Here is a 20,497-nt window from a genome sequence, read left to right as displayed (position 1 = left end):
GCACTATTTAAACTCCAATAAAGTCTTCGTACATTTCGCTTTTGTTGGCAACTACTTTTTCTAAATAATAATAGGCAACCTTCCTTATAACGGTACTTTGTTAAAGTGAACGAAGTAAGCTAGCGGGATATTTCAGTGACTCATTTGAATCGAAAACGTTGTGAATTTGAACAAAAACTTTGGTGATTATAAAAAAATGCCTGGAAAATATTTATCAATTAAAGAACGTGAGCTTATCATAAATTTGCATGTAAAGCAAAAAAAATCATATGCAGAAATAGCCAAAATAGTGTCCCGTAGCCGTTCGACAGTGCAATCCGTTATTGGCCGCTTTAAATATGAAGGCCGCGTAGAAAACAAAAACAAATCTGGTCGACCTTCAATTCTCGCGGATGGAGATCGCCTAAAAATTAAGCGAATGGTTACTGCAGATCCATTCATTAGTGCTCAAAAAATCGCTACAGAGCTTCACCAATTCAACCAAAAAAAAGTTAATCCCGAAACTGTACGAAAAGCTATAATTAAGGCTGGGTTTAAGTCACGCACGCCTCGCCGAAAGCCACTCGTAAACGTGATAAACCGTAGGAAGCGCATTGCCTTCGCTCAGAAGTACCAAAATGCATCTCCTGTGTTTTGGCGGAATGTTATATTCTCTGATGAATCGAAATACAACATTTTTGGATCTGACGGCAGGATTAAAGTATGGAGGAAGCCAGGAGAAGCATACAACCCCAAAAATACAATTAAAACAGTAAAGCACGGAGGTGGTGGAGTGATGGTATGGGGTTGTATGGCTGCTAATGGCGTTGGCAAACTCGAAATAATTGAAGAAATTATGGACCACCGTGCTTATATTGACATTTTGAAACGAAATTTGAAGCCAAGCGTAGAAAAATTGGGCGTATCTGAAGCATTTTATTTCCAGCAAGACAACGACCCCAAGCACATGGCTCATAATACAAGGATGTACTTGGCGTACAATGTCCCCCATTTACTAGAGACACCACCACAGAGTCCTGATCTTAACCCAATAGAGCATGTTTGGAACTTGCTCGAAAAACGGATCAGGACTCATCATATAAGTTCAAAAGCTCGCCTAAAAGAAGTCCTTCAAGAGGAATGGATGAAAATTGATGTACGATATACACAAAAGCTTGTGGAATCAATGCCAGACCGCCTTAAAGCCGTTATTAAAAACAAGGGCTATCACACAAAATATTAAAATCAATCAAAAAAATGGATATATTTATAATTTATTTTACTTTAAATATAATGTACGAAGACTTTAGTGGAGTTTAAATAATGCAATTTTTTCAAATATTATGTATAGTTTTGAAACAATGTAATAAATTATATTTATTTTTCGTTTACTATGTAATGAAATATGTCATAAACAAATACGCACTAAAAAATTTTTAAAAAATTTTAAATGTGTTACCGATTTTTATCAATAATCTTTTTATTAGGTGCTGTACGAAGACTTTATTGGAACACTGTATGTATGTATAATATAAAGACTAGCTTTTTACCCGCGGCTTCGCCCGCAGTAGAGCCATTAAATAAGTATGAGAGATAAAGGGTAAGGGTATAATAATAGAAATGACTCAAAGTGATAACTAAATTTTATTGGTTGGCTGAGATCAACAATTTTTAAAAATTCCTACAGACAATGAAGATTCAACACATTAAAATATGCGTATTGAAATGCAACAAATAATCTTAAAATATATTTCACCGTAACAAAAATAAATAATTCTGAATTCTAACAATTTAAAAAAATAAAATACAAAGTATTAATCTAGGATATTTTTGTAGACCATGTTATAAATTTTCCCGTCGGGTGCAAATATGTGTGAATTCTGGACATTAGATACGCGTTAACAGGCTACATAAAGTTGACCATGAGAGAAGCATGGGTTTTTTAAATGCACTCCTGCTACCTGTAATGTTTGTCCTTGTGCCTTCTTTATAGTAACAGCAAAGCTTAGCTTGACGCGAAACTGAACTCTTTTAAATTTGAATAGAAAGTCAGTGGAAATAATTGGTATCCGAAGTATTATAACAATATTTCCCTTACCGACACCTGCTAAAATAGTAGCACCAAGTATGTTCTGTCCCAATTTTATTATCCGAAGCTTTGTTCCATTACATAGCAGAGGAGCATCTAGATTTCGCACAAGCATTACTGGTATATTTAGTTTCAATTGAAGTTTATGTGACGGTACTCCCTGTAGTTCAAGTGAATTTAAAAACTCCACAGGATATGAAGTACTTACTTCCGTATCTATAATTGTATCCATTGACAAATATTCCTTCATTTTTCCTTGAACCTCGTTTAAAATATCAGTGTTGATCCTATTAACTATTTAATTTCTTGGTGCTAATATTTCTCTTGCTCACAACCACTGATCACTACACAAATTTTGTTGCAATTCCGGAAAAACATTAGCAATGAAATCCACATCACTTTCTACTAAATTATAAAATTGTCTTGACAGTAATATATAGCCTTCAACGTCAACAGCTAAACAACCATCACCAATTTTCAACAACATTTCTGCGTACAGTCCTTAATCCACGTCATTATGAAGACGCTCTCACATTAGTTTTCAGGCGGAGTTTTTCAACTGTCGACCATAAGCGTGATGATTTAATTCACGCTTGAATTTCATCTGCTGGTGTCCCCCTCTGAATCACTGGGAGAGTTTGATGGAAATCACCAGTCAATAAAACTACCATGACATTTTGGATATACCAGATTTTCGCATCCGAGGCATTTTCTAAGAAAAGCAGAGTAAGAATTAACATCAGCCAGTAATATCTAAAATAATAAAATGACTGCTAACCAAAATTACGGATTACCTCAAAAATTTGAATAGTTTTATACTGCATGTAACGACAGAAAAAAATAACAATAAATATAGAAAAATTGATACTATTATGTTAATACAACTCTAACAAATAATTTCGACCAAATTAGTTATCACAAAAACGGTACTCACGGACTTTTATTTAGATCATTAAAAGAGAAATAATTCTTTAATACATAACTTTTGTGTATCTTGAACCGCTTTCGCAGCGCAAGGAACGGAAGTCAAAGATAAATAAGATAAATAGTTTTTTACACATTTACCACTGTTTCTTCGCTCCTATTTCGCAGCGTGATGCTATATGCCTATAGCCTTCCTCGATAAATGGACTATCCAACACAAAAAGAGTTATTCAATTCGAACCAGTAGTTTCGGAGATTAGCGCGTTCAAACAAACAAACTCTTCAGCTTTATAATATTAGTATAGATATAAAGATTACTCGACTGAGGCGGTGATTTTGTTATCAAATCTGTGTACATATACGTAAAGCATTGTTCACTTAAAATCTGTACGCAAAAATATTATTATAACTAAAAAGATAAACAACGGAAACTAAAAATTTTAATACGTTAAAGAAGAGAATTTATTAAGCTTTTAATTTTAATACAAGATATAATTATTCAACTTTGTTATGTAGGAAGTTGCGAGCATGTTTTTTAATAGAGGACATTAACTTTCGAACAGTTTTTCTTGTTACTTTAGCTGCATGTTTATTCCATAAAGGCAACATTGAGTCATATTTTTTTATTACCCGACCACTTCTCCTCAAATTGTTTTTTACTATCGCCCAATATTTTTCTATTGGGCGAAGCTGTGGACAATTAGGCGGATTAAAGATTTTTGGTATTACTTCCACCTTGTTATTTTGATACCACTTCATGGCAGTGGAAGAATAATGTATGCTCGCCAAATCTGGCCAAAATTTTACAGAAGTTCTGTGATGTCGAATAAACGGCAGTAATCTTTTCTCAAGACACTCTTTTATATAAATATCCGATGTCATTGTGGTCGACGTTACGAAAGTACGACTTTTAAGGCCACAGGAGCATATTGCTTGCCAAATCATAACTTTTTGACCGTATTTATCAATTTTTTATATTTATATTTTGGTTCCACATTCCCACGCTTGTTTGCCACATAAAACTTTTGTCCAGGAAGTTGATTGCAATCGAGTTTGACATAAGTTTCGTCATCCATTACAAGACAGCCTTTGAACTTCGTCAAAATCTGATTGTACAGAAGTCGTACGCGTCTTTTTGCCAAAATATTCTGTTTGTCAGATCTGTTTGGGTACTTAATTGCACGGTATGTATTTAGCCCAGCATTTAAACGTATTCGCCTGGCGCCTTGTCCCGAATTTTTGGCGCGATCACTGTCAGATAGCCCGGGATTTTTTTTAATTGAGGTTAGTAGCTTCCTTACTAATTCTAAATCCCGCGCTCCTCTTTTTACACACATTTTTTTATCTCTTTCTATGCTCAAAGTATTTTTGTACTATAAATTCGTTCACTATTAATTTTCGATTAGCGTACTCCATTTCACATTTAAAAGCCAACTGATAAGCAAGGGCATTGAAAATTCCTATACATAACTGTATTTTAACAATGTACTCAGATCAACTGATTTTACTCAGATAATTTGTAAAATAACGGAGCAGCGGTCCCTAGAGTGCGTACAGATTTTAAGTGAACAATGCTTTATGTACTCATTCGTCGGGGATTTTTATTGTAAGAGTGGGATCAATCTTATATTAGCACTGAAGTGATACTTTGCAATTGCCGGAAGTGCAGTCTTCGGTACATTATCGATGTGTAAATATGCACTCAAATTCTTAGGAAACAGCTGAATTACGAGGACGGTGCGATTAGAAGTGGGTGTGTCCGAGGATTTTAGAAAATTTTGAAAAGAAAAATATAATAAGAAACTCGATTCTAGTTTTTGAAAGAGAAATGGCGTAGTAAAATCAAAAATGATGCTGTATAGAGTACAGATTCGCCTCGAGTTTAAATGTGGAAGCACATCGTTCAGGTGATTTGAAAATGAAGTACCGCTGATTGAAGAGGCGCCATATAGCAAAAGCACATAACAAAGGCAATCGCAAAGACCGTTTGAGTTATATCCTGCATGAAATCTTTTGCATACGAGAACTTTCGTCGCAATGCGTGCCGTGTTTGCTCACTTCGGACAACAAGCGACGATGTGAGAACTCTTCATAGTAGTGATTGACCATGGCAAAACGCAATGTAAAGAAGTTTTTGAGTGGTTTCGTGTTTGGAAACGAAACGTGGTATCAGTGGTAGAAATCGGAGACGAACTCATAGTCAACACAGTGGTTTTGACTGGAATGAGGAAATTATCGCCGCCACGGACTTCTACCTCGCAGTAATTATTCACCATACCATCGCATTACCTAAGGCAAACTTCTGTGAAATCCATTATTTGTGCTTTGAAGTGAATATTTTTTGAGAATAGTTAGAATAATTCGAAAACTTGTTAGCTTTTCGAAGTTAATATCATAAATCCTTATCCCTCTTGCCAGAATGCTGAGACAGTTGCGTTATAAAAGCTGCTCTTCAGGCGAATTTTTTACATAAGTTGGATGCATAAGATCTTTCTAAACAAGCTTCCCTGGCATTGTTCTGGTGGAACACAATTCCTTTCATTTGCCCCAAGCCGGTGGCTTCTTGGCGAATTCATCGATTCAAGTCCGAGTTAGAAGTTTGGTCGTAGGAGTCGTAGTTGATTTGCCCCTGCCTATCTTATCAAACCCATAACAGAACCTTCCTGCCCATTAATCTTGCTTCACCTACTGATCCGGATTAACTGCATTAATCGGAAATGGAAGACCAATTCATAGTCAACTGTTTTAATCTGGATTAATTTAGGAGTTAATGAAGATAACCACCAAGATCGTGCGATCGCAACCGTCTTCCTGTGCGGATATGTAATATGTCTAAAGTCTAAGCGGGCAGTCCCTTCGATTTAGGCCTTCGGGGCAAAAATTCACGCGTGTCATTCGTCAGTTACAAGTCGAAATGCTCGAAAGAGTCATCGCAAATTGGACTTAGCGAATGGACCATTTGATACGTAGCCGCGGCCAACTTTTCTTTTGCGAAATATTTCATGTAGTAACTCAAGGAACCACTGCTTCAGTTATTTCGCGCATCTGCACGCAGCGGACAACGCGCTTTTTTCACTTCATCCCTTCTTGACGGATTCGCCAGGGGTTAGCAAAAAACCTTGTGCTCCAACATTTGAACCCGTCACACCAACAAAACTTAAAGGAAACATAATGGACCGGAGCTCTAAGCTATCAAAATGAAATTCCTGATAATATCGACTTCTTAACATAACCTTACCAAACCGCAGTCACGTACGACTGGTATACATAAGTCTATGACATATACAGCAGTGTTGTCATAGGACAGTGAGACTCAGCACGTTATTGAACCGTCTCGTATTTTAGCTGTTTCCTAAGTACTTGAGAGCATTATATTATAAGATTGATCCCACTCTTATAATAAAAATCCCCGACGAATAAGTGTACAAGCATATGTACAAAGAATTGATAACAAAATCACCGCCTCAGTCGAGTAATTAATTTTATAAAAACAAGACGATTCTTCACTCAAAAGCCAGTATTTACGAACACAGTCATCAATTTCGCATTCAGTTTGACTGAGATCGTGGAGAATGGCGCAGCGTTTGATATTCTTGTCCCTTCTGTGTGGGCATCTTTTGTACTTCGGGAATTGTGCGGCCCCTATTCAAAGTAGTGCCAATGTAGCGGTATTTGCCTTTGTTTAAATTTAATAAAATAAATGAATTTTAATTTTTCATTCTTGTGCAATTCATTTAGCCATTTCTCACCTATCTTTGTGACGATGATTTATTGAAAAGCGCGGTCAACAAGGTAGAGCATTTGAGCTTGAAATTGGAGAATTATAATCTGCGGTAAACTATTTTAACTTATTGTGTATTAATAAAACCTAACAATTATTTTTTTTTTTTTATTTCTTAGTATGCAAAGTGAATTAATGGCTATGAAGGAGCAGCTTCTTCGTGAAGTGAAAACAAATCTCGAATTGTTAGATTCGAAAATTAGAACGAAGTGGTAAGCAGCTAATATTTATTTCAAAATTTCTAGAAAATCGTACAAATAAAAACTCTTTAAACTTTAGTACTGAAGCCAGCAAACATGTGGTTGCAGCGCCCCCTGCAACTAAGAAACCATCTTCTTGCACCGAAGCCATGCGTCAAGAAAACGGAAAATATGCAGAGAGTGGTGTTTATGAACTTTATTTGCCGGACTTCCTTCATCACGCCTTCTATGTTTATTGTCTACGTGATCCCAATGGCGGTGAACCATGGACTATAATTCAACGTCGACAAAGCAACGACACCGACTTCTATCGTGGGTGGTTCGAGTATGAACACGGTTTCGGCGATTTAAATGCCAATTTTTTCCTCGGCTTGGATAAAATACATGCTCTGGACGAATTCGCAAACACATGAGCTTTGGTTTGAATTAGAGGATTTTGCAAATGAGAAAACGTGTTGCTAAGTATGAGAGTTTCGCTATAGGTAATGCTCACGATAAATATGAGTTAAGTGTGCTTGGACAATATTCAGGCACGGCCGGTGACTCCTTCACTACTCATCGCGGTGCAAAATTTACAACTAAAGATAGTCATAACGACAAAGATGCTACCAACTGCGCGGTGCAATATACAGGAGCTTGGTGGTATAAGAAATGTCATGCCAGGTAAAATAACCGTTATCTAGATATCACATTTCACGAGAGGTTCTCATATTAATTTATGTATCACTTACAGCAATCTTAACGGTTTATATTTAGGAGGAGAATTTCCAAAAGATCAGTTTGCCAAAGGCGTAGTGTGGCAAGCTTGGCGTGGATATTATTACTCACTCAAATATGTACATATGGCTATAAGACCAAAGCATTATTATTGAAATATATTTTTAGTAAATGAAACTTAGTCATATACTGGATTTTTACGTTTTTGGTTTGAATGTTTTTCAAAAGGCGTCTTGAGTTTTTTATGAGACAATTTTTGCTTGGTAACTTATTTCAGGAAGAGGTAACTTCTTTTAAAAAGAATATGGCTAAATTGAAAATATTCCTCACACTTTCCGAAGGGGTTTTTAAGACGTCTGAAAATGAAAAGGCTTGTATCCAATGAGTAGTGTGAATATTGTAATTCTCTTAAGCTCTCCGAGTTAATATGCTAGCTCAGACTTGATGCAAGTGAGGGATGACGACGGCCTTACCCCACGATGGCTAAACGCACATAAAACAAAACACGCATTGATCAGTGCACCAAATAATACCTGATTTTTGCAAATATTGGCTGCCTCCAATTGGACAGGTGGAAGAGATACCTTTTCCTTTTTGTCGGGTTCTAGGTCGACCTTTGGCGTACTTTGGGTCTGGCATCTGGTTGCGCAGCGAATCCACATTGAACGGACAAAGTTTCACTGCTATTCGCATTTGGGTTTAAACCACAACCACCACGATCAGGTTGGTGCGAATTCCAAAGGCCCCTGCTTCCTTGGTACCTATATTAAGTCTCCGGTCAGACTTCATGGCCGAAATTACTACCAGTTGAGTCTCCATACAGTTCTGGACTGAAACTCGGAGAACATCTTTATCTCCTAACAATATTTGGTATTGCCAAAAACAGATAAAAGTGGTTTAATACTACCTCCATTACCCGTTTAACGTAAGATATCTTAAAAAAATTAAATGAGCGTATAATATTGGCTATACTATAGTTTAATATCAAAAATATTTCAAACTGTTCCACGAATTACCCAAAGTCCAATACAATATACTACATATATGTAATGTATACTAAATAAATATAATATTATATAATATCGTGTAATATACTATAAATAAATTCAATATTGATAGGAAATATGCTTTCTCACATCTGATGCATCTCTGCTGCATGTGTAAGTGATTTCTTATCTCGGGTCTAGCCGATTCCGAATAACATTTTGATCGTTCTCACGCGTCGAGAATACGTTAACTCTCAGTCAAGTTACAGTCATAGAAAATGGCGCTTCGTTTTCAATATTTGTGCGCAATATTTGGACATATTTTGTACGCTGTGAATTGTAGCATTTCGTTACAAATCGATTCCCAACCTGTGGTAATTATTAATGTACATAAGTTGAGTGTTCTAGTTGTAATGAACAAAATTGATCTATTTTCCTGGCAAATGTTAGTTAAGATAGTAATGTAATGTATATTTTTTATCTCCATTTCCAACGTTCTATAAAACATATATGGATTTCATTTTCCAAAAGTAAATAAAATTATATAAAAAATATGTTATTTATATTGAAGTTATACAGCGAGATAAAGGAATGAAATCAAGTATGAATGTGGCTCTAACATTTATAATCGGATCTGTTTTAGAAAAGAGAAAATCGGTTATTAATTTCGCTAATTATTAGAATACTAGTGGACCCGTCCACGCTTCACTGTGGCTGATACATAGATAATAAAGCATTGCTTTTTGGAGGAAAATACTGTTGAATTTGTGCTCAGGGAAATCCACCATTGAAAAGATATTTGCTAAGCTGGAAACAGGTGAAATGAGCACCGAGGGCAACGATGCCTTAAAGAGGCGAAAGCTCTGTGCAAAGTAGGTGCCTCGCAAGTTCACAGTCTAACAGAAACAACGATTCTGATAACTGATTCTGAGAAGTGCTTGAGTGCTCTTTAATCGGACTAAACCCGATTATTTGCGTCCGTGTGTGATAATAGAAATATAGCGCCATCATTTCCCACTGGAGTCCAATCGAAAGTCATTCTAGTGGACTGCACATGATGAAGCGGTTTTCAGGCGTGGAAAGACGAAAAAGTCGGCTGGAAAGGCTATGACATCAGTCGTTTGGAATGCACGTGGTATAATACATACTCAACGATTGATTACAGAGCCAGTTATATTCTATTTCAATTGCAACAATCTTCGAAGCACTTCAAAAATCATTTTTTTTATCTTTTTCAGCTCCTCCTTCGATGCCGTCTTTATCTCGTCAAGAGAAGCGTAACGTCGTCCTTTCATGGACCTGTTCAGTTTAGGGAACAAGAAAAAGTCACAGGGGCCAGATATGGGACATACTGTGGCTGCGCCATCATTAGTGTGTTGTTTTTGGCCTAAAAGTCGCGCGCAAGCACGATGTGTAGGCAGGAGCGTTATCATGGTGCAAAAGACCATTTTTGTTCTTCCAAAAATCCGGACGTTTCTGGCGGATTCTTCTTCTTCTTCTTTACTGGCGTAGATACCGCTTACGCGATTATAGCCGAGTCAACAACAGCGCGCCAGTCGTTTCTTCTCTTCGCTACGTGGCGCCAATTGGATATTCCAAGCGAGGCCAGGTCCTTCTCCACTTGGTCCTTCCACCGGAGTGGAGGTCTTCCTCTTCCTCTGCTTCCCGCGGCGGGTACTGCGTCGAATACTTTCAGAGCTGGAGTGTTTTCATCCATCCGGACAACATGACCTAGCCAGCGTAGCCGCTGTCTTTTAATTCGCTGAACTATGTCAATGTCTTCGTAGATCTCGTGCAGCTCATCTTTCCATCGAATGCGATATTCGCCGTGGCCAACGCGCAAAGGACCATAAATCTTTCGCAGAACTTTTCTCTCGAAAACTCGCAACGTCGACTCATCGGTTGTTGTCATCGTCCAAGCCTCTGCACCATATAGCAGGACGGGAATTATGAGCGACTTATAGAGTTTGGTTTTTGTTCATCGAGACTTTACTTTACTTTTCAATTGCCTACTCAGTCCGAAGTAGCACCTGTTGGCAAGAGTAATCCTGCGTTGGATTTCCAGGCTGACATTGTTGGTTGGTGTTTACGCTGGTTCTAAGATAGACGAAATTATCTACAACTTCAAAGTTATGACTGGCGGATTGCTTCGCGCAAATTGCGCATAACTTGCAGGTAATATTCTTTATTGACCGTTCTTCCCTATGGTAAGAACTCATGATGCACCACGCCCCTGCAATCGAAGAAAACTGTCAGCAAACTGTCGCGATACTTTTTGAACACACCTCGTATATGTATATAAATGGTTTGCTGTTTTATTCATAAGTCACCATATCTCTGTGAAATTTCTTACAAATATGTAGAGAGAATATAATATAAGTTATGAATTTTAACTCAAGTAATGAAGACAACCAGATACCAAATTTTGTAACCTCGGAAACTAATATGGCTGTATCAACTGACTTTGGGCGACTCCTTATCGTGCGACTTTTTAATCTACTCCTGGAGAAAATAATTCGAGTTGCAGAACTAAATAGACACGGTTGGTACATTCTATAAGAGTGTATAGGTGCTGGTGTACGCCGATGATATTGATATAATTGGCCTTATCATCCGCGACGTTAGTTCTGCTTTTTCCAGATTTTTTCCAGAAGCGAAATATCTCCTGTCATCAAACAAACAGTCGTCATACTCGCGACTTGGCCGCCGCGTCACCGTTGACAGCCATATCTGCGAAGTCGTAGATAGTTTCGTCTATCTGTACGAGATATACGACGACATTGACATAGATCAGAGTGATGTGCGTAGTATGTGAAACTTTGTGGTGCTGGAGGAATCATCACCGTGCACAGAAATATAAACATATCTATTTATATGTATTACAGAAAATGACTACGACAAAGACGTGATGGGAAATTCCTGGCGTTGGCATAACTATTCTCTCAAATCCATACATATAGCTATAAGACCAAAGTATTATTATTGAAATATTTTTCATAATACATGCAATTTAATTACATATACTATATATCGCTCATTTGCTGCAAGACCGGCATAAGTCAAAAAAATCGATTCGCCAGAAAACGCGTTTAAAGTTTTCAACTGGCTCCAACCTTACACGGAAAACCGGAAATATATTCTCTTCTCAAGCGGAGCATATAAGAGGTATTCATATGAATTTTTCACTTAACATGAAGTATGATATAACGAACAATTCTGCAGCATTAACTCAGAAATCACGTTTTTTGATTTATGCCGGTCTTGCAGCAAATGAGCGATATGTATTTGCTTATCATGACTTGACTGTGGCTGTTGTTTTTAAAACAACGAAACGGGCGAATTACATTATTAGAGATTTATTAGAGAACGTTCTCTCGATCAGGTGCAAATCATACTGATAATGGTGAAATAATAGGTCATTTGCATGAACGCATCTTGAGGTCTGCGAAGTAAGAGGCTGTGGCGGCGATACTTTCCTCATTCGAGCCAAATCAACTATCAATTGATTCCAAATTTCGCTGACAATCACGAAACCAATCAAAACCTTCTTCACACTGCAATTGAACAAGGTCAATCACTACTAAGAAGAGTCCTCACATCAGCGCTTAATGTCCAAAATGAGCACAAACGGCACCCGTTGCGAAGATAACTCTCGTATGGAAAGGCCTTCATGCAGTATATAACTCCAGCGGTTCGAGCGGTCCTTGGGATACCTACTGCCTTTGCTATATGGCGCAGCTTCACTCAGCGGTATACTTCGTTTTCAGATCACCTAGGCGTCACCAATAACCGACGTGCAACCATTTAAACTCGACGAATCCCCGACGAATAAGAATATATACATAGATTTGATAACCAAAACACCGCCTCGGGCAAATAATCTATATACATATATAAAAAAGTCGTGTTAGTTACACTATTTATAACTCAAAATATTTGACTAAAAATAAGTGGGGTGGTCGCTTAGAATCACGAGGCGGACATAGAACATTTTCTATTCCTTTGTATTCAAAGTCAATACAATATTTAAATACCAAAATTATACTTCAAATCATAAGCATTCTGTGTGGGCATATTTTATACTCAGGGAAGTGTTCGCCACCTATTCAAAGTAACGTAAATGTAGCGGTATTTGTCTTCTTTTTAAAGTTAATAAAATAAATTAATTTTAATTTTTATATACTTGTGCAATTCATTTAGCTCACCTATCTTTGTGACGATGATTTATTAAAGAGCGCGGTCAACAAGGTCTTGAGTCTCAAATTAGAGAGGTATAATCTGCAGTAATATATTTTTGTATTATAGAGTATTAGTAAGACTTAACGGTATTTTTTATTCCTTAGTATGCAAAGCGAATTAAAGACAATGAAAGAAATTATAAGTGAAATAAAGAAGAATCAGGAATCAGCGCCACCTGCTACCAAGAAACCAGCATCGTGTAAAGAAGCGATGCGTCAAGAAAACGGGAAATATGCGAAGAGTGGTGTTTATGAACTTTATCTGCCAGAATTTCTTCATCACCCTTTCAATGTTTATTGCTTCCGCGATGCCAATGGCGGCGAACCATGGACTATAATTCAACGTCGTCAAAGCAACGACACCGACTTCTATCGCGAGTGGGTTGAGTATGAACGCGGTTTCGGCGATTTGAATGCCAATTTTTTTCTCGGCTTGGATAAAATACATGCATTGACTCATTCGCGATCTCATGAGCTGTGGTTTCAATTAGAAGATTTTGAAAATGAGAAACGTGTTGCTAAGTACGAGAGTTTCGCTATAGGCAATGCTCAGGATAAGTATGAGTTAATTGCGCTTGGACAATATTCAGGCACGGCTGGTGATTCGTTCTCTGATCATCTCGGAGAAAAATTCACCACTAAAGATAGTGATAACGACAAAAGTATTGATAACGACAAGAGTAAGGTTAACTGTGCGGTGACATATAAGGGTGCTTGGTGGTATAAGCATTGTCATTACAGGTAATAAACGTTCATTCAATGAATGAATATCTCTCATATGGAGTTTTCAAATAAAATTATGTTTAAAATTAATTTATTTACCTATTATATTTTACTTACAGCCATCTGAACGGTTTATATTTAGGAGGAGAATATCCAAAAAGTCAGGAAGGCAAAGGCGTGATTTGGGGTAGCTTCCGTGGAGCTTACTACTCCCTCAAATATGTACATATGGCTATAAGACCAAAGTATTGTCACTGAGATGGTGGTTTGCTATTGAAAACCGTAGGCTCCATTTAGTTTTAAACATTATTGACGTTAAAGCTATTGAAACAAACTTAACTTAGCAAAATGTTTAATAAAGCTGTGCATATTCTTCTTAGCAACAAATAATACATTATTTGAAAAAAGACTGTTTCTTTTATTTCTAAAAACAGTATACGGAATGAAAGTAATCTCGGATTATTTCAATTCCAGAAGAAAACAATCGTTTCATAATTATGAATATTGTGACAAAAAAACATCAAGAAATTTGTATGAAATTCTCCGGTTAAACCATATTTCAAGAAAATGTATTTTGCTAAGTCGGTAGGACTGGCTGTAATTACTATGCCAAATATGTACACGATCTGTCAACCAGCTCAGTTTGATCAGATAGTATACATTATAATGAACATTCTCTCAAATTCAAATAATTACGGTCGCAACAGCGTTTTTTGTAGAAAGGGAACAGAATGGGGAACAGAGCAACTCCAATCTTAAAACGCGTTTTTTTCAGAATGGTGTTTTTCGAAACGGTCTCCACCCTCAAAGGGAGAGTTGTAAAGATATCTGCTTCCAATTTGGAGAGAACATTTTTAATGTCATTCGCTATCGCGCTATGGAAGCTTTTTTATTTTGAAGGAAGCTGCCGAAAAAATGGCAAAATATGATGTTTTTTGTTCAAATCGCCGCCATTTAGTGAAATTTCTTTTTAAAATTTTTATTTTAGATCAAAATTGCGGCCGCAATCGTGGACATCTTTTTATCTACAATTTCAACAATTTATTCAACTGTTGTATACCCAATAAATAAACATAAAAAAATCACTTTGTATTCGTCATGAATGAATTTATTTAAAGGGTGATTTTTTAAGAGCTTGATAACTTTTTTTTTTAAAAAAAAACGCATAAAATTTGCAAAATCTCATCGGTTCTTTATTGAAACGTTAGATTGGTTCATGACATTTACTTTTTGAAGATAATTTCATTAAAATGTTGACCGCGGCTGCGTCTTAGGTGGTCCATTCGGAAAGTCCAATTTTGGGCAACTTTTTCGAGCATTTCGGCCGGAATAGCCCGAATTTCTTCGGAAATGTTGTCTTCCAAAGCTGGAATAGTTGCTGGCTTATTTCTGTAGACTTTAGACTTGACGTAGCCCACACAAAAAATAGTCTAAAGGCGTTAAATCGCATGATCTTGGTGGCCAACTTACGGGTCCATTTCTTGAGATGAATTGTTGTCCGAAGTTTTCCCTCAAAATGGCCATAGAATCGCGAGCTGTGTGGCATGTAGCGCCATCTTGTTGAAACATGTCAACCAAGTTCAGTTCTTCCATTTTTGGCAACAAAAAGTTTGTTAGCATCGAACGATAGCGATCGCCATTCACCGTAACGTTGCGTCCAACAGCATCTTTGAAAAAATACGGTCCAATGATTCCACCAGCGTACAAACCACACCAAACAGTGCATTTTTCGGGATGCATGGGCAGTTCTTGAACGGCTTCTGGTTGCTCTTCACCCCAAATGCGGCAATTTTGCTTATTTACGTAGCCATTCAACCAGAAATGAGCCTCATCGCCGAACAAAATTTGTCGATAAAACACATTTCGAACCGAACACTGATTTTGGTAATAAAATTCAATGATTTGCAAGCGTTGCTCGTTAGTAAGTCTATTCATGATGAAATGTCAAAGCATACTGAGCATCTTTCTCTTTGACACCATGTCTGAAATCCCACGTGATCTGTCAAATACTAATGCATGAAAATCCTAACCTCAAAAAATCACCCGTTATAAAAAAAAATCGGACTGATTAATTAATACCAACATTAAACAAATCGCGAAAATCAGTAATGTTACGGAGAGTCACACTGAGGCGATCGCTTAAGTCGGTACATCTCTGTAGTTACTTTGCGATTTTTACAATGGATAAAATAAATGCGAAATCGTTGCAAATATTAGAAAAGGCTTAAAAAGGTGAAGCATATGGTGATTGAAAATCGTCAGGCGAGTGTTAGAGAGATGGTGTATATTTTGGGTATGAAACGCGTTCGTGCTTGCCTCGTCCGGATATAGCCGCAACCACGCGGCAAATTATTTAATTTCTCCAAATGATGCCGATTTGTCGATACAAAAATCTATTGCGGGATCATAGTGTAATGTAGCTGGTTCCAGGATGACAGGAGCACTGCGTCTGCGGAATCGCTCAATTTTATTATGTCGTGGCCGCTGTTCTTGTGTTTGATGTGCACGAACTCGTTTCTTCTAAGTCTATTTACTTCATTGTCACTCACTTAAAAACGTAATTCTGACATAGAAGTATGACTATTTTCTTGATTTGTCTCTCTCTGGTTTTCAGAGCGGCTGGAAAGTGAGGAAGCTGTGCGCACATTTGTCATTGTCATTGTCAGGTCATATTCTCTTAATTTATCAAAGTGAGTATAGATCTCACTATCACTAGAGATCAACACAAAAAAGAGCACAAAACATCCGATGGTTGTCAAATCACAAATACTATTATGGTTGCTTCAGAAATGTTTCCCTGGACCTCCGCATATAATTCAAAACCAAACTTAGCCAATCGGTAAGCCGTTTTCGAGCATCAGCGAAACCAATCATCACCAATCATTCTTTATATATGAATATATAGATTTTGTTATTCCATATTTTCTTACTTTTTAATCCTTTTTGAACTAGGACAAGCATTTCAATCTTAAAATCAGCTATAACGATCTAGCTTTTCTCGAGTTTTAGCGAGAAAAACGAACAAGAAGCATTTCCGTATTTTCTCACCGTTTAAACTTTTCCTGGATTTCCACGAATATCTTCAGACTAATATTAGTCAAATCAGCCAAAACATGGCATATTTTCTGCTTGCTGGTCTTCATCTTCGTCGCATATTCAAACAATACTAAGTCAAACTATAGCAAACACGTCTGAGAAGTGTTTTGTTGCTTCAGTATTTACTTCTCAGCTATGATGACAAGTGAGAGAAGAAACACAAATTGGTGTTATTTGAACTTGTCAATGTCAGACTTGAAATCCAACAGGTGCTACTTCGGACTGAGTAGGCAATCGAGAAAAAAAGTCCTCTCTCGACGAACAAAACCAAACTCCACAAGTCACTCATCATCCCAGTCGTGCTGTACATATGGTGCAGAGACACGGACGATGACAACATCTGATGAGTCGACGTTACAAGTTTTCGAGAGAAAAGTTCTGCGGAAGATTAATGACGGAGTACCCGCCGGGAGAAGCAGAGGAAGAGGAAGACCTCCACCCCGTTGGAAAGACCAAAAGGAAGACTGTTGTTTAACTCGACTATAACCGCATAAGGGGTGTCAACGCCAGTGCAGAAGAAGAGCTGAGAGTCTACACGAAGACCGTATATAATTCAACGTAGTCAAAGCAACGACACCGACTTCTATCGTGAGTGGTTCGAGTATGAACACGGGTTAGGTGACTTGAATGCCAATTTCTCTTTCGGCAAGGCAGTTTGTTTTAGGACGCACCCGTATGATATTTTCAATACCAAAAATGGCATTGACATTTTCGTCATCAAGGCATTGCGGCTACTTTACTAGGTTATGAGCGAAGGACGTAATTGCAGTCATAACAAAACAAATGTTAGATATAAAAAATAGGATAATAACTGCAATGTTGATAAAATGGTCTATTGTAATTTGACATATACAGAAATATTTTCGAAGTATTGCATAACGTAGTGCAATATTTAAGCGGAAACGACGAAGTATATGCGTACAATTTCAAAGCGATCCTTCCTCAAAAATAATAATATTGCTCAATACTGGGAATGGTAGAATAGAACTGCACCAAATACGCAGTGTAATGGATTATAACTGGCTCAGTAATCATTCGATGAATATTATACCACATGCATCGAAAAAGACTGATGCCATAACCTTGTCAGCCGACTTTTTCGTCTTTCTACGCTTGAGAACTGGTTCATAATGTAGAATAGACTGATTATCGACTGGACTCTAGTGTGAAATGATTGAGCCATGTTTCTATTGCCACACACCGACGCAAAAATTCGGTTTTATTACGATTAAAGAGCACACAAACAGTACTGCTTTCAGTGTTCTCGGTGCCCATTTCGCCTCTCTCCAACTTGGCAAATATCCTTTCAACGGTTGAAAAAAATAATGCTTTATTAACAGACGAAATGCTTTTCGATCCAATTTTTGTAAACTAACATAAGTTACTTCACTCAAAATGCTATGCTTGTATCTCATTAAATAATAGTTCCTCACTTGCCAAAGAGCCTATAATGTTATCTAAAAATTTCCATGTTTTACATAGCAATAATTAAAAAAATTAATTTTTTTTCTGATAATCACGCAGGCAATTTACTAACGGATAAAAATTTAGTAAAGATTATTTTAATTCGAGGAAGAAAACAAAATTTAGTTCCAACGAAGAATTTTTGTTGTACTTTTTCCGGTCTTGCTTCCGATCTTTAAATAAACGACTGCGCTCATTTCGATCCAACTTCCGAATTATCTTTTTGATCTCTTCCGACAGTTGAGCTCTTTAGAACGTTTTTATAATACAGGGTTGTTCGGAAAGTATTAAGACTGAGTCGTTACAACTAAAAAAACTATCAAAAATAGGCTTCTTCTGCGTCGATATAGTAATGCATTGAAGGCGATTCATGAAGGGCGTTCTCCGGAATAGCCCTGAGAGCTGAGATGTATGCTGCTTTGATGCCCTCTGCCACTCGGAAAATTGCTTCTTTGCCTCGGGATCACACTCAAAGATTCCATAACTCGTCAAACTGTGATGGGATCATCTTCGCGTACAAATTACGTGTGTTCAAGTGCTCCGTCACAATGTCATGAACCACAGATTTTGATAAATTTGACATTTGGGGCTATTAAACATATACTTAGTCGACGGTCTGCGTTCAAAACTTTGCCCACACGAGTCACATTTTCGGCATTTATCGAAGTCGCAGGTCTTCCCAGCACGGTCTTCATAAGCGATCTTTTCCCGGCCCTCCAAAAAGGCGTAATGTCACCGAATTGTTATAGGCTTATTGATTTAATATTGATTATGCATAATGCAGCAAACATTTTAGCAAACTGTTTACATAACGAAACTTAAGCATTTTGTTTTGTATAAAGGACAATATTATTTAATTTAAGTGAAACGACACCAATGTTGATTAGGCGGCGTCATTTAAGTATCGTTATACATAAGTGTAGCTGACTTGCCTAAATATTTTTGTAAAAATTTCTTCAATATCTGAATCTCAGTCAAGCCACAGTCTTAGAAAATGACGCTTCGATTTCTATATTTGTGCACAATTTTAAGCATATTTTGTACGAGGTATGACAATTAAGTAATGAGACTGATTGCATAAAAACCGTATATTTGAAAATTATTCTACAACTCTTCCGTCCCTTCCAAGTGATCCCCTTGGGTAGCTATACAGCGATTCCAGCGCGTTTTTCCAAGCTTGTAATATTTCTGGAACGCTTCGACTGGGATGTCCGCGAGTACCCTCGTCACGGCTGCCTGTATGTCCGTAAGCGACTCAAAATGGGTTCCTTTTGAGTCACAGGGTGACATGTCGGGAGAATAAGGCGGCTGTTGCAACACAACGATCCCTTTATAGGCCAAATACTGGAACACGCTGAAGGCGGTGTGGCACGGCGCGTTGTCGTGATGAAGAATCCAGTTACGAGCGATGTCCCTAGGCGCACCCTGGTGACTCGTTTTCGCAATCTTTCGAGTACTTGACAATAGTAGACTGTTAAACGCCGATCTTCACGGTTGCGGCGGAAGCCCTATTACTTTCCGGACAACCCTGTATGACTGGTATATTGTGTTAGTGATTTGTTATCTCGAGTTTAGCCGAGACTGAATAACATTTGAAGCGCTGCTTTCCTCACATACGCAGAAAACGTTAACTTTCAGTCAAGCTACAGTCATAGAAAATGTCGCTTCGTTTTCAATATTTGTGCATAATTTTTGGGCATATTTTGTACGCAGTGAATTGTTGCGTTTCATTGCAAATCAATTCCCACCTGTGGTAATTATAAATTTAACTAAGTTGAGTGTTGGAGTGACCAAAATTGGAAAATTAAAACTTATAAAATGATTTTAATACAAATCCAGAATGCATGATTCCATTTCCAAATAATAAAAAAAAAAATGATTAAATTTTTATAGAGAGATAAAAGAATGAAATCACGTATAAATGTGACTATAACATTTATAATCGTATCTGTTTTAGAAAAGAGAAAATCGGTTAATAATTTCGGTTAATAGCGAATACCTCATGGGAATGTGGCTTCTTTTCAATAAAGTTTTTCAGACACCACGAAATATATATAATTAATAAGTATATGATAAACATTGTCACCATATCTCTGTGAAATTTCTTACAAATATACAAAAGTGAAAGATACATATGTGAAATTTGTGAAGACAATTATAATCTGTGGTAATTTAGTTATTAGTTTTAAATATGACTGGAAAGTGGTTAAGTAGCACTGAAAGAGCATCTTTGTGGAGGTAAAACCGAAACTGTTATTATTTGACTTAAAATTATAACAAAGTGGTAGGTAGATAAATTA

The 20,497-nt window shown here is 37.2% G+C and overlaps 3 protein-coding genes across 8 annotated transcripts in view; 2 read left to right on the top strand and 1 right to left on the bottom strand.

The window, feature by feature from the left end:
• Positions 1-20,497, bottom strand: part of LOC105233638 (rap1 GTPase-activating protein 1) — a 314,608-nt gene that overhangs the window by 15,439 nt on the left and 278,672 nt on the right. The gene's annotated exons all lie outside the window — the stretch shown is intronic.
• Positions 1-20,497, top strand: part of LOC115065854 (techylectin-5A) — a 304,739-nt gene that overhangs the window by 270,460 nt on the left and 13,782 nt on the right. The window lies entirely within an intron of this gene.
• Positions 8,341-14,046, top strand: LOC125775772 (ryncolin-2-like). Its single transcript, XM_049446414.1, has 4 exons — positions 8,341-9,050; positions 12,877-12,947; positions 13,020-13,655; positions 13,757-14,046. Exons 1-4 carry the CDS (start codon positions 8,955-8,957, stop codon positions 13,893-13,895), a joined length of 942 nt encoding a protein of 313 aa, XP_049302371.1. The 5' UTR covers positions 8,341-8,954; the 3' UTR covers positions 13,896-14,046.

This window comes from Bactrocera dorsalis, chromosome 1, assembly GCF_023373825.1.
Source record: "Bactrocera dorsalis isolate Fly_Bdor chromosome 1, ASM2337382v1, whole genome shotgun sequence".
Taxonomy (NCBI): Eukaryota; Metazoa; Arthropoda; class Insecta; order Diptera; family Tephritidae; genus Bactrocera; species Bactrocera dorsalis.
Note: the sequence above shows the minus strand (reverse complement) of the source record. Positions and strands in the feature narration are given on the sequence as shown.

Bases quoted from the DNA above. Each gene is read 5' to 3' on its own strand.
- LOC125775772 (XM_049446414.1), top strand. From the start codon at position 8,955: ATGGCGCTTCGTTTTCAATATTTGTGCGCAATATTTGGACATATTTTG. The intron at 12,948-13,019 runs GTATAATCTGCA...TTTATTCCTTAG, and splicing joins TTGAGTCTCAAATTAGAGAG to TATGCAAAGCGAATTAAAGA. The intron at 13,656-13,756 runs GTAATAAACGTT...TTTTACTTACAG, and splicing joins TATAAGCATTGTCATTACAG to CCATCTGAACGGTTTATATT.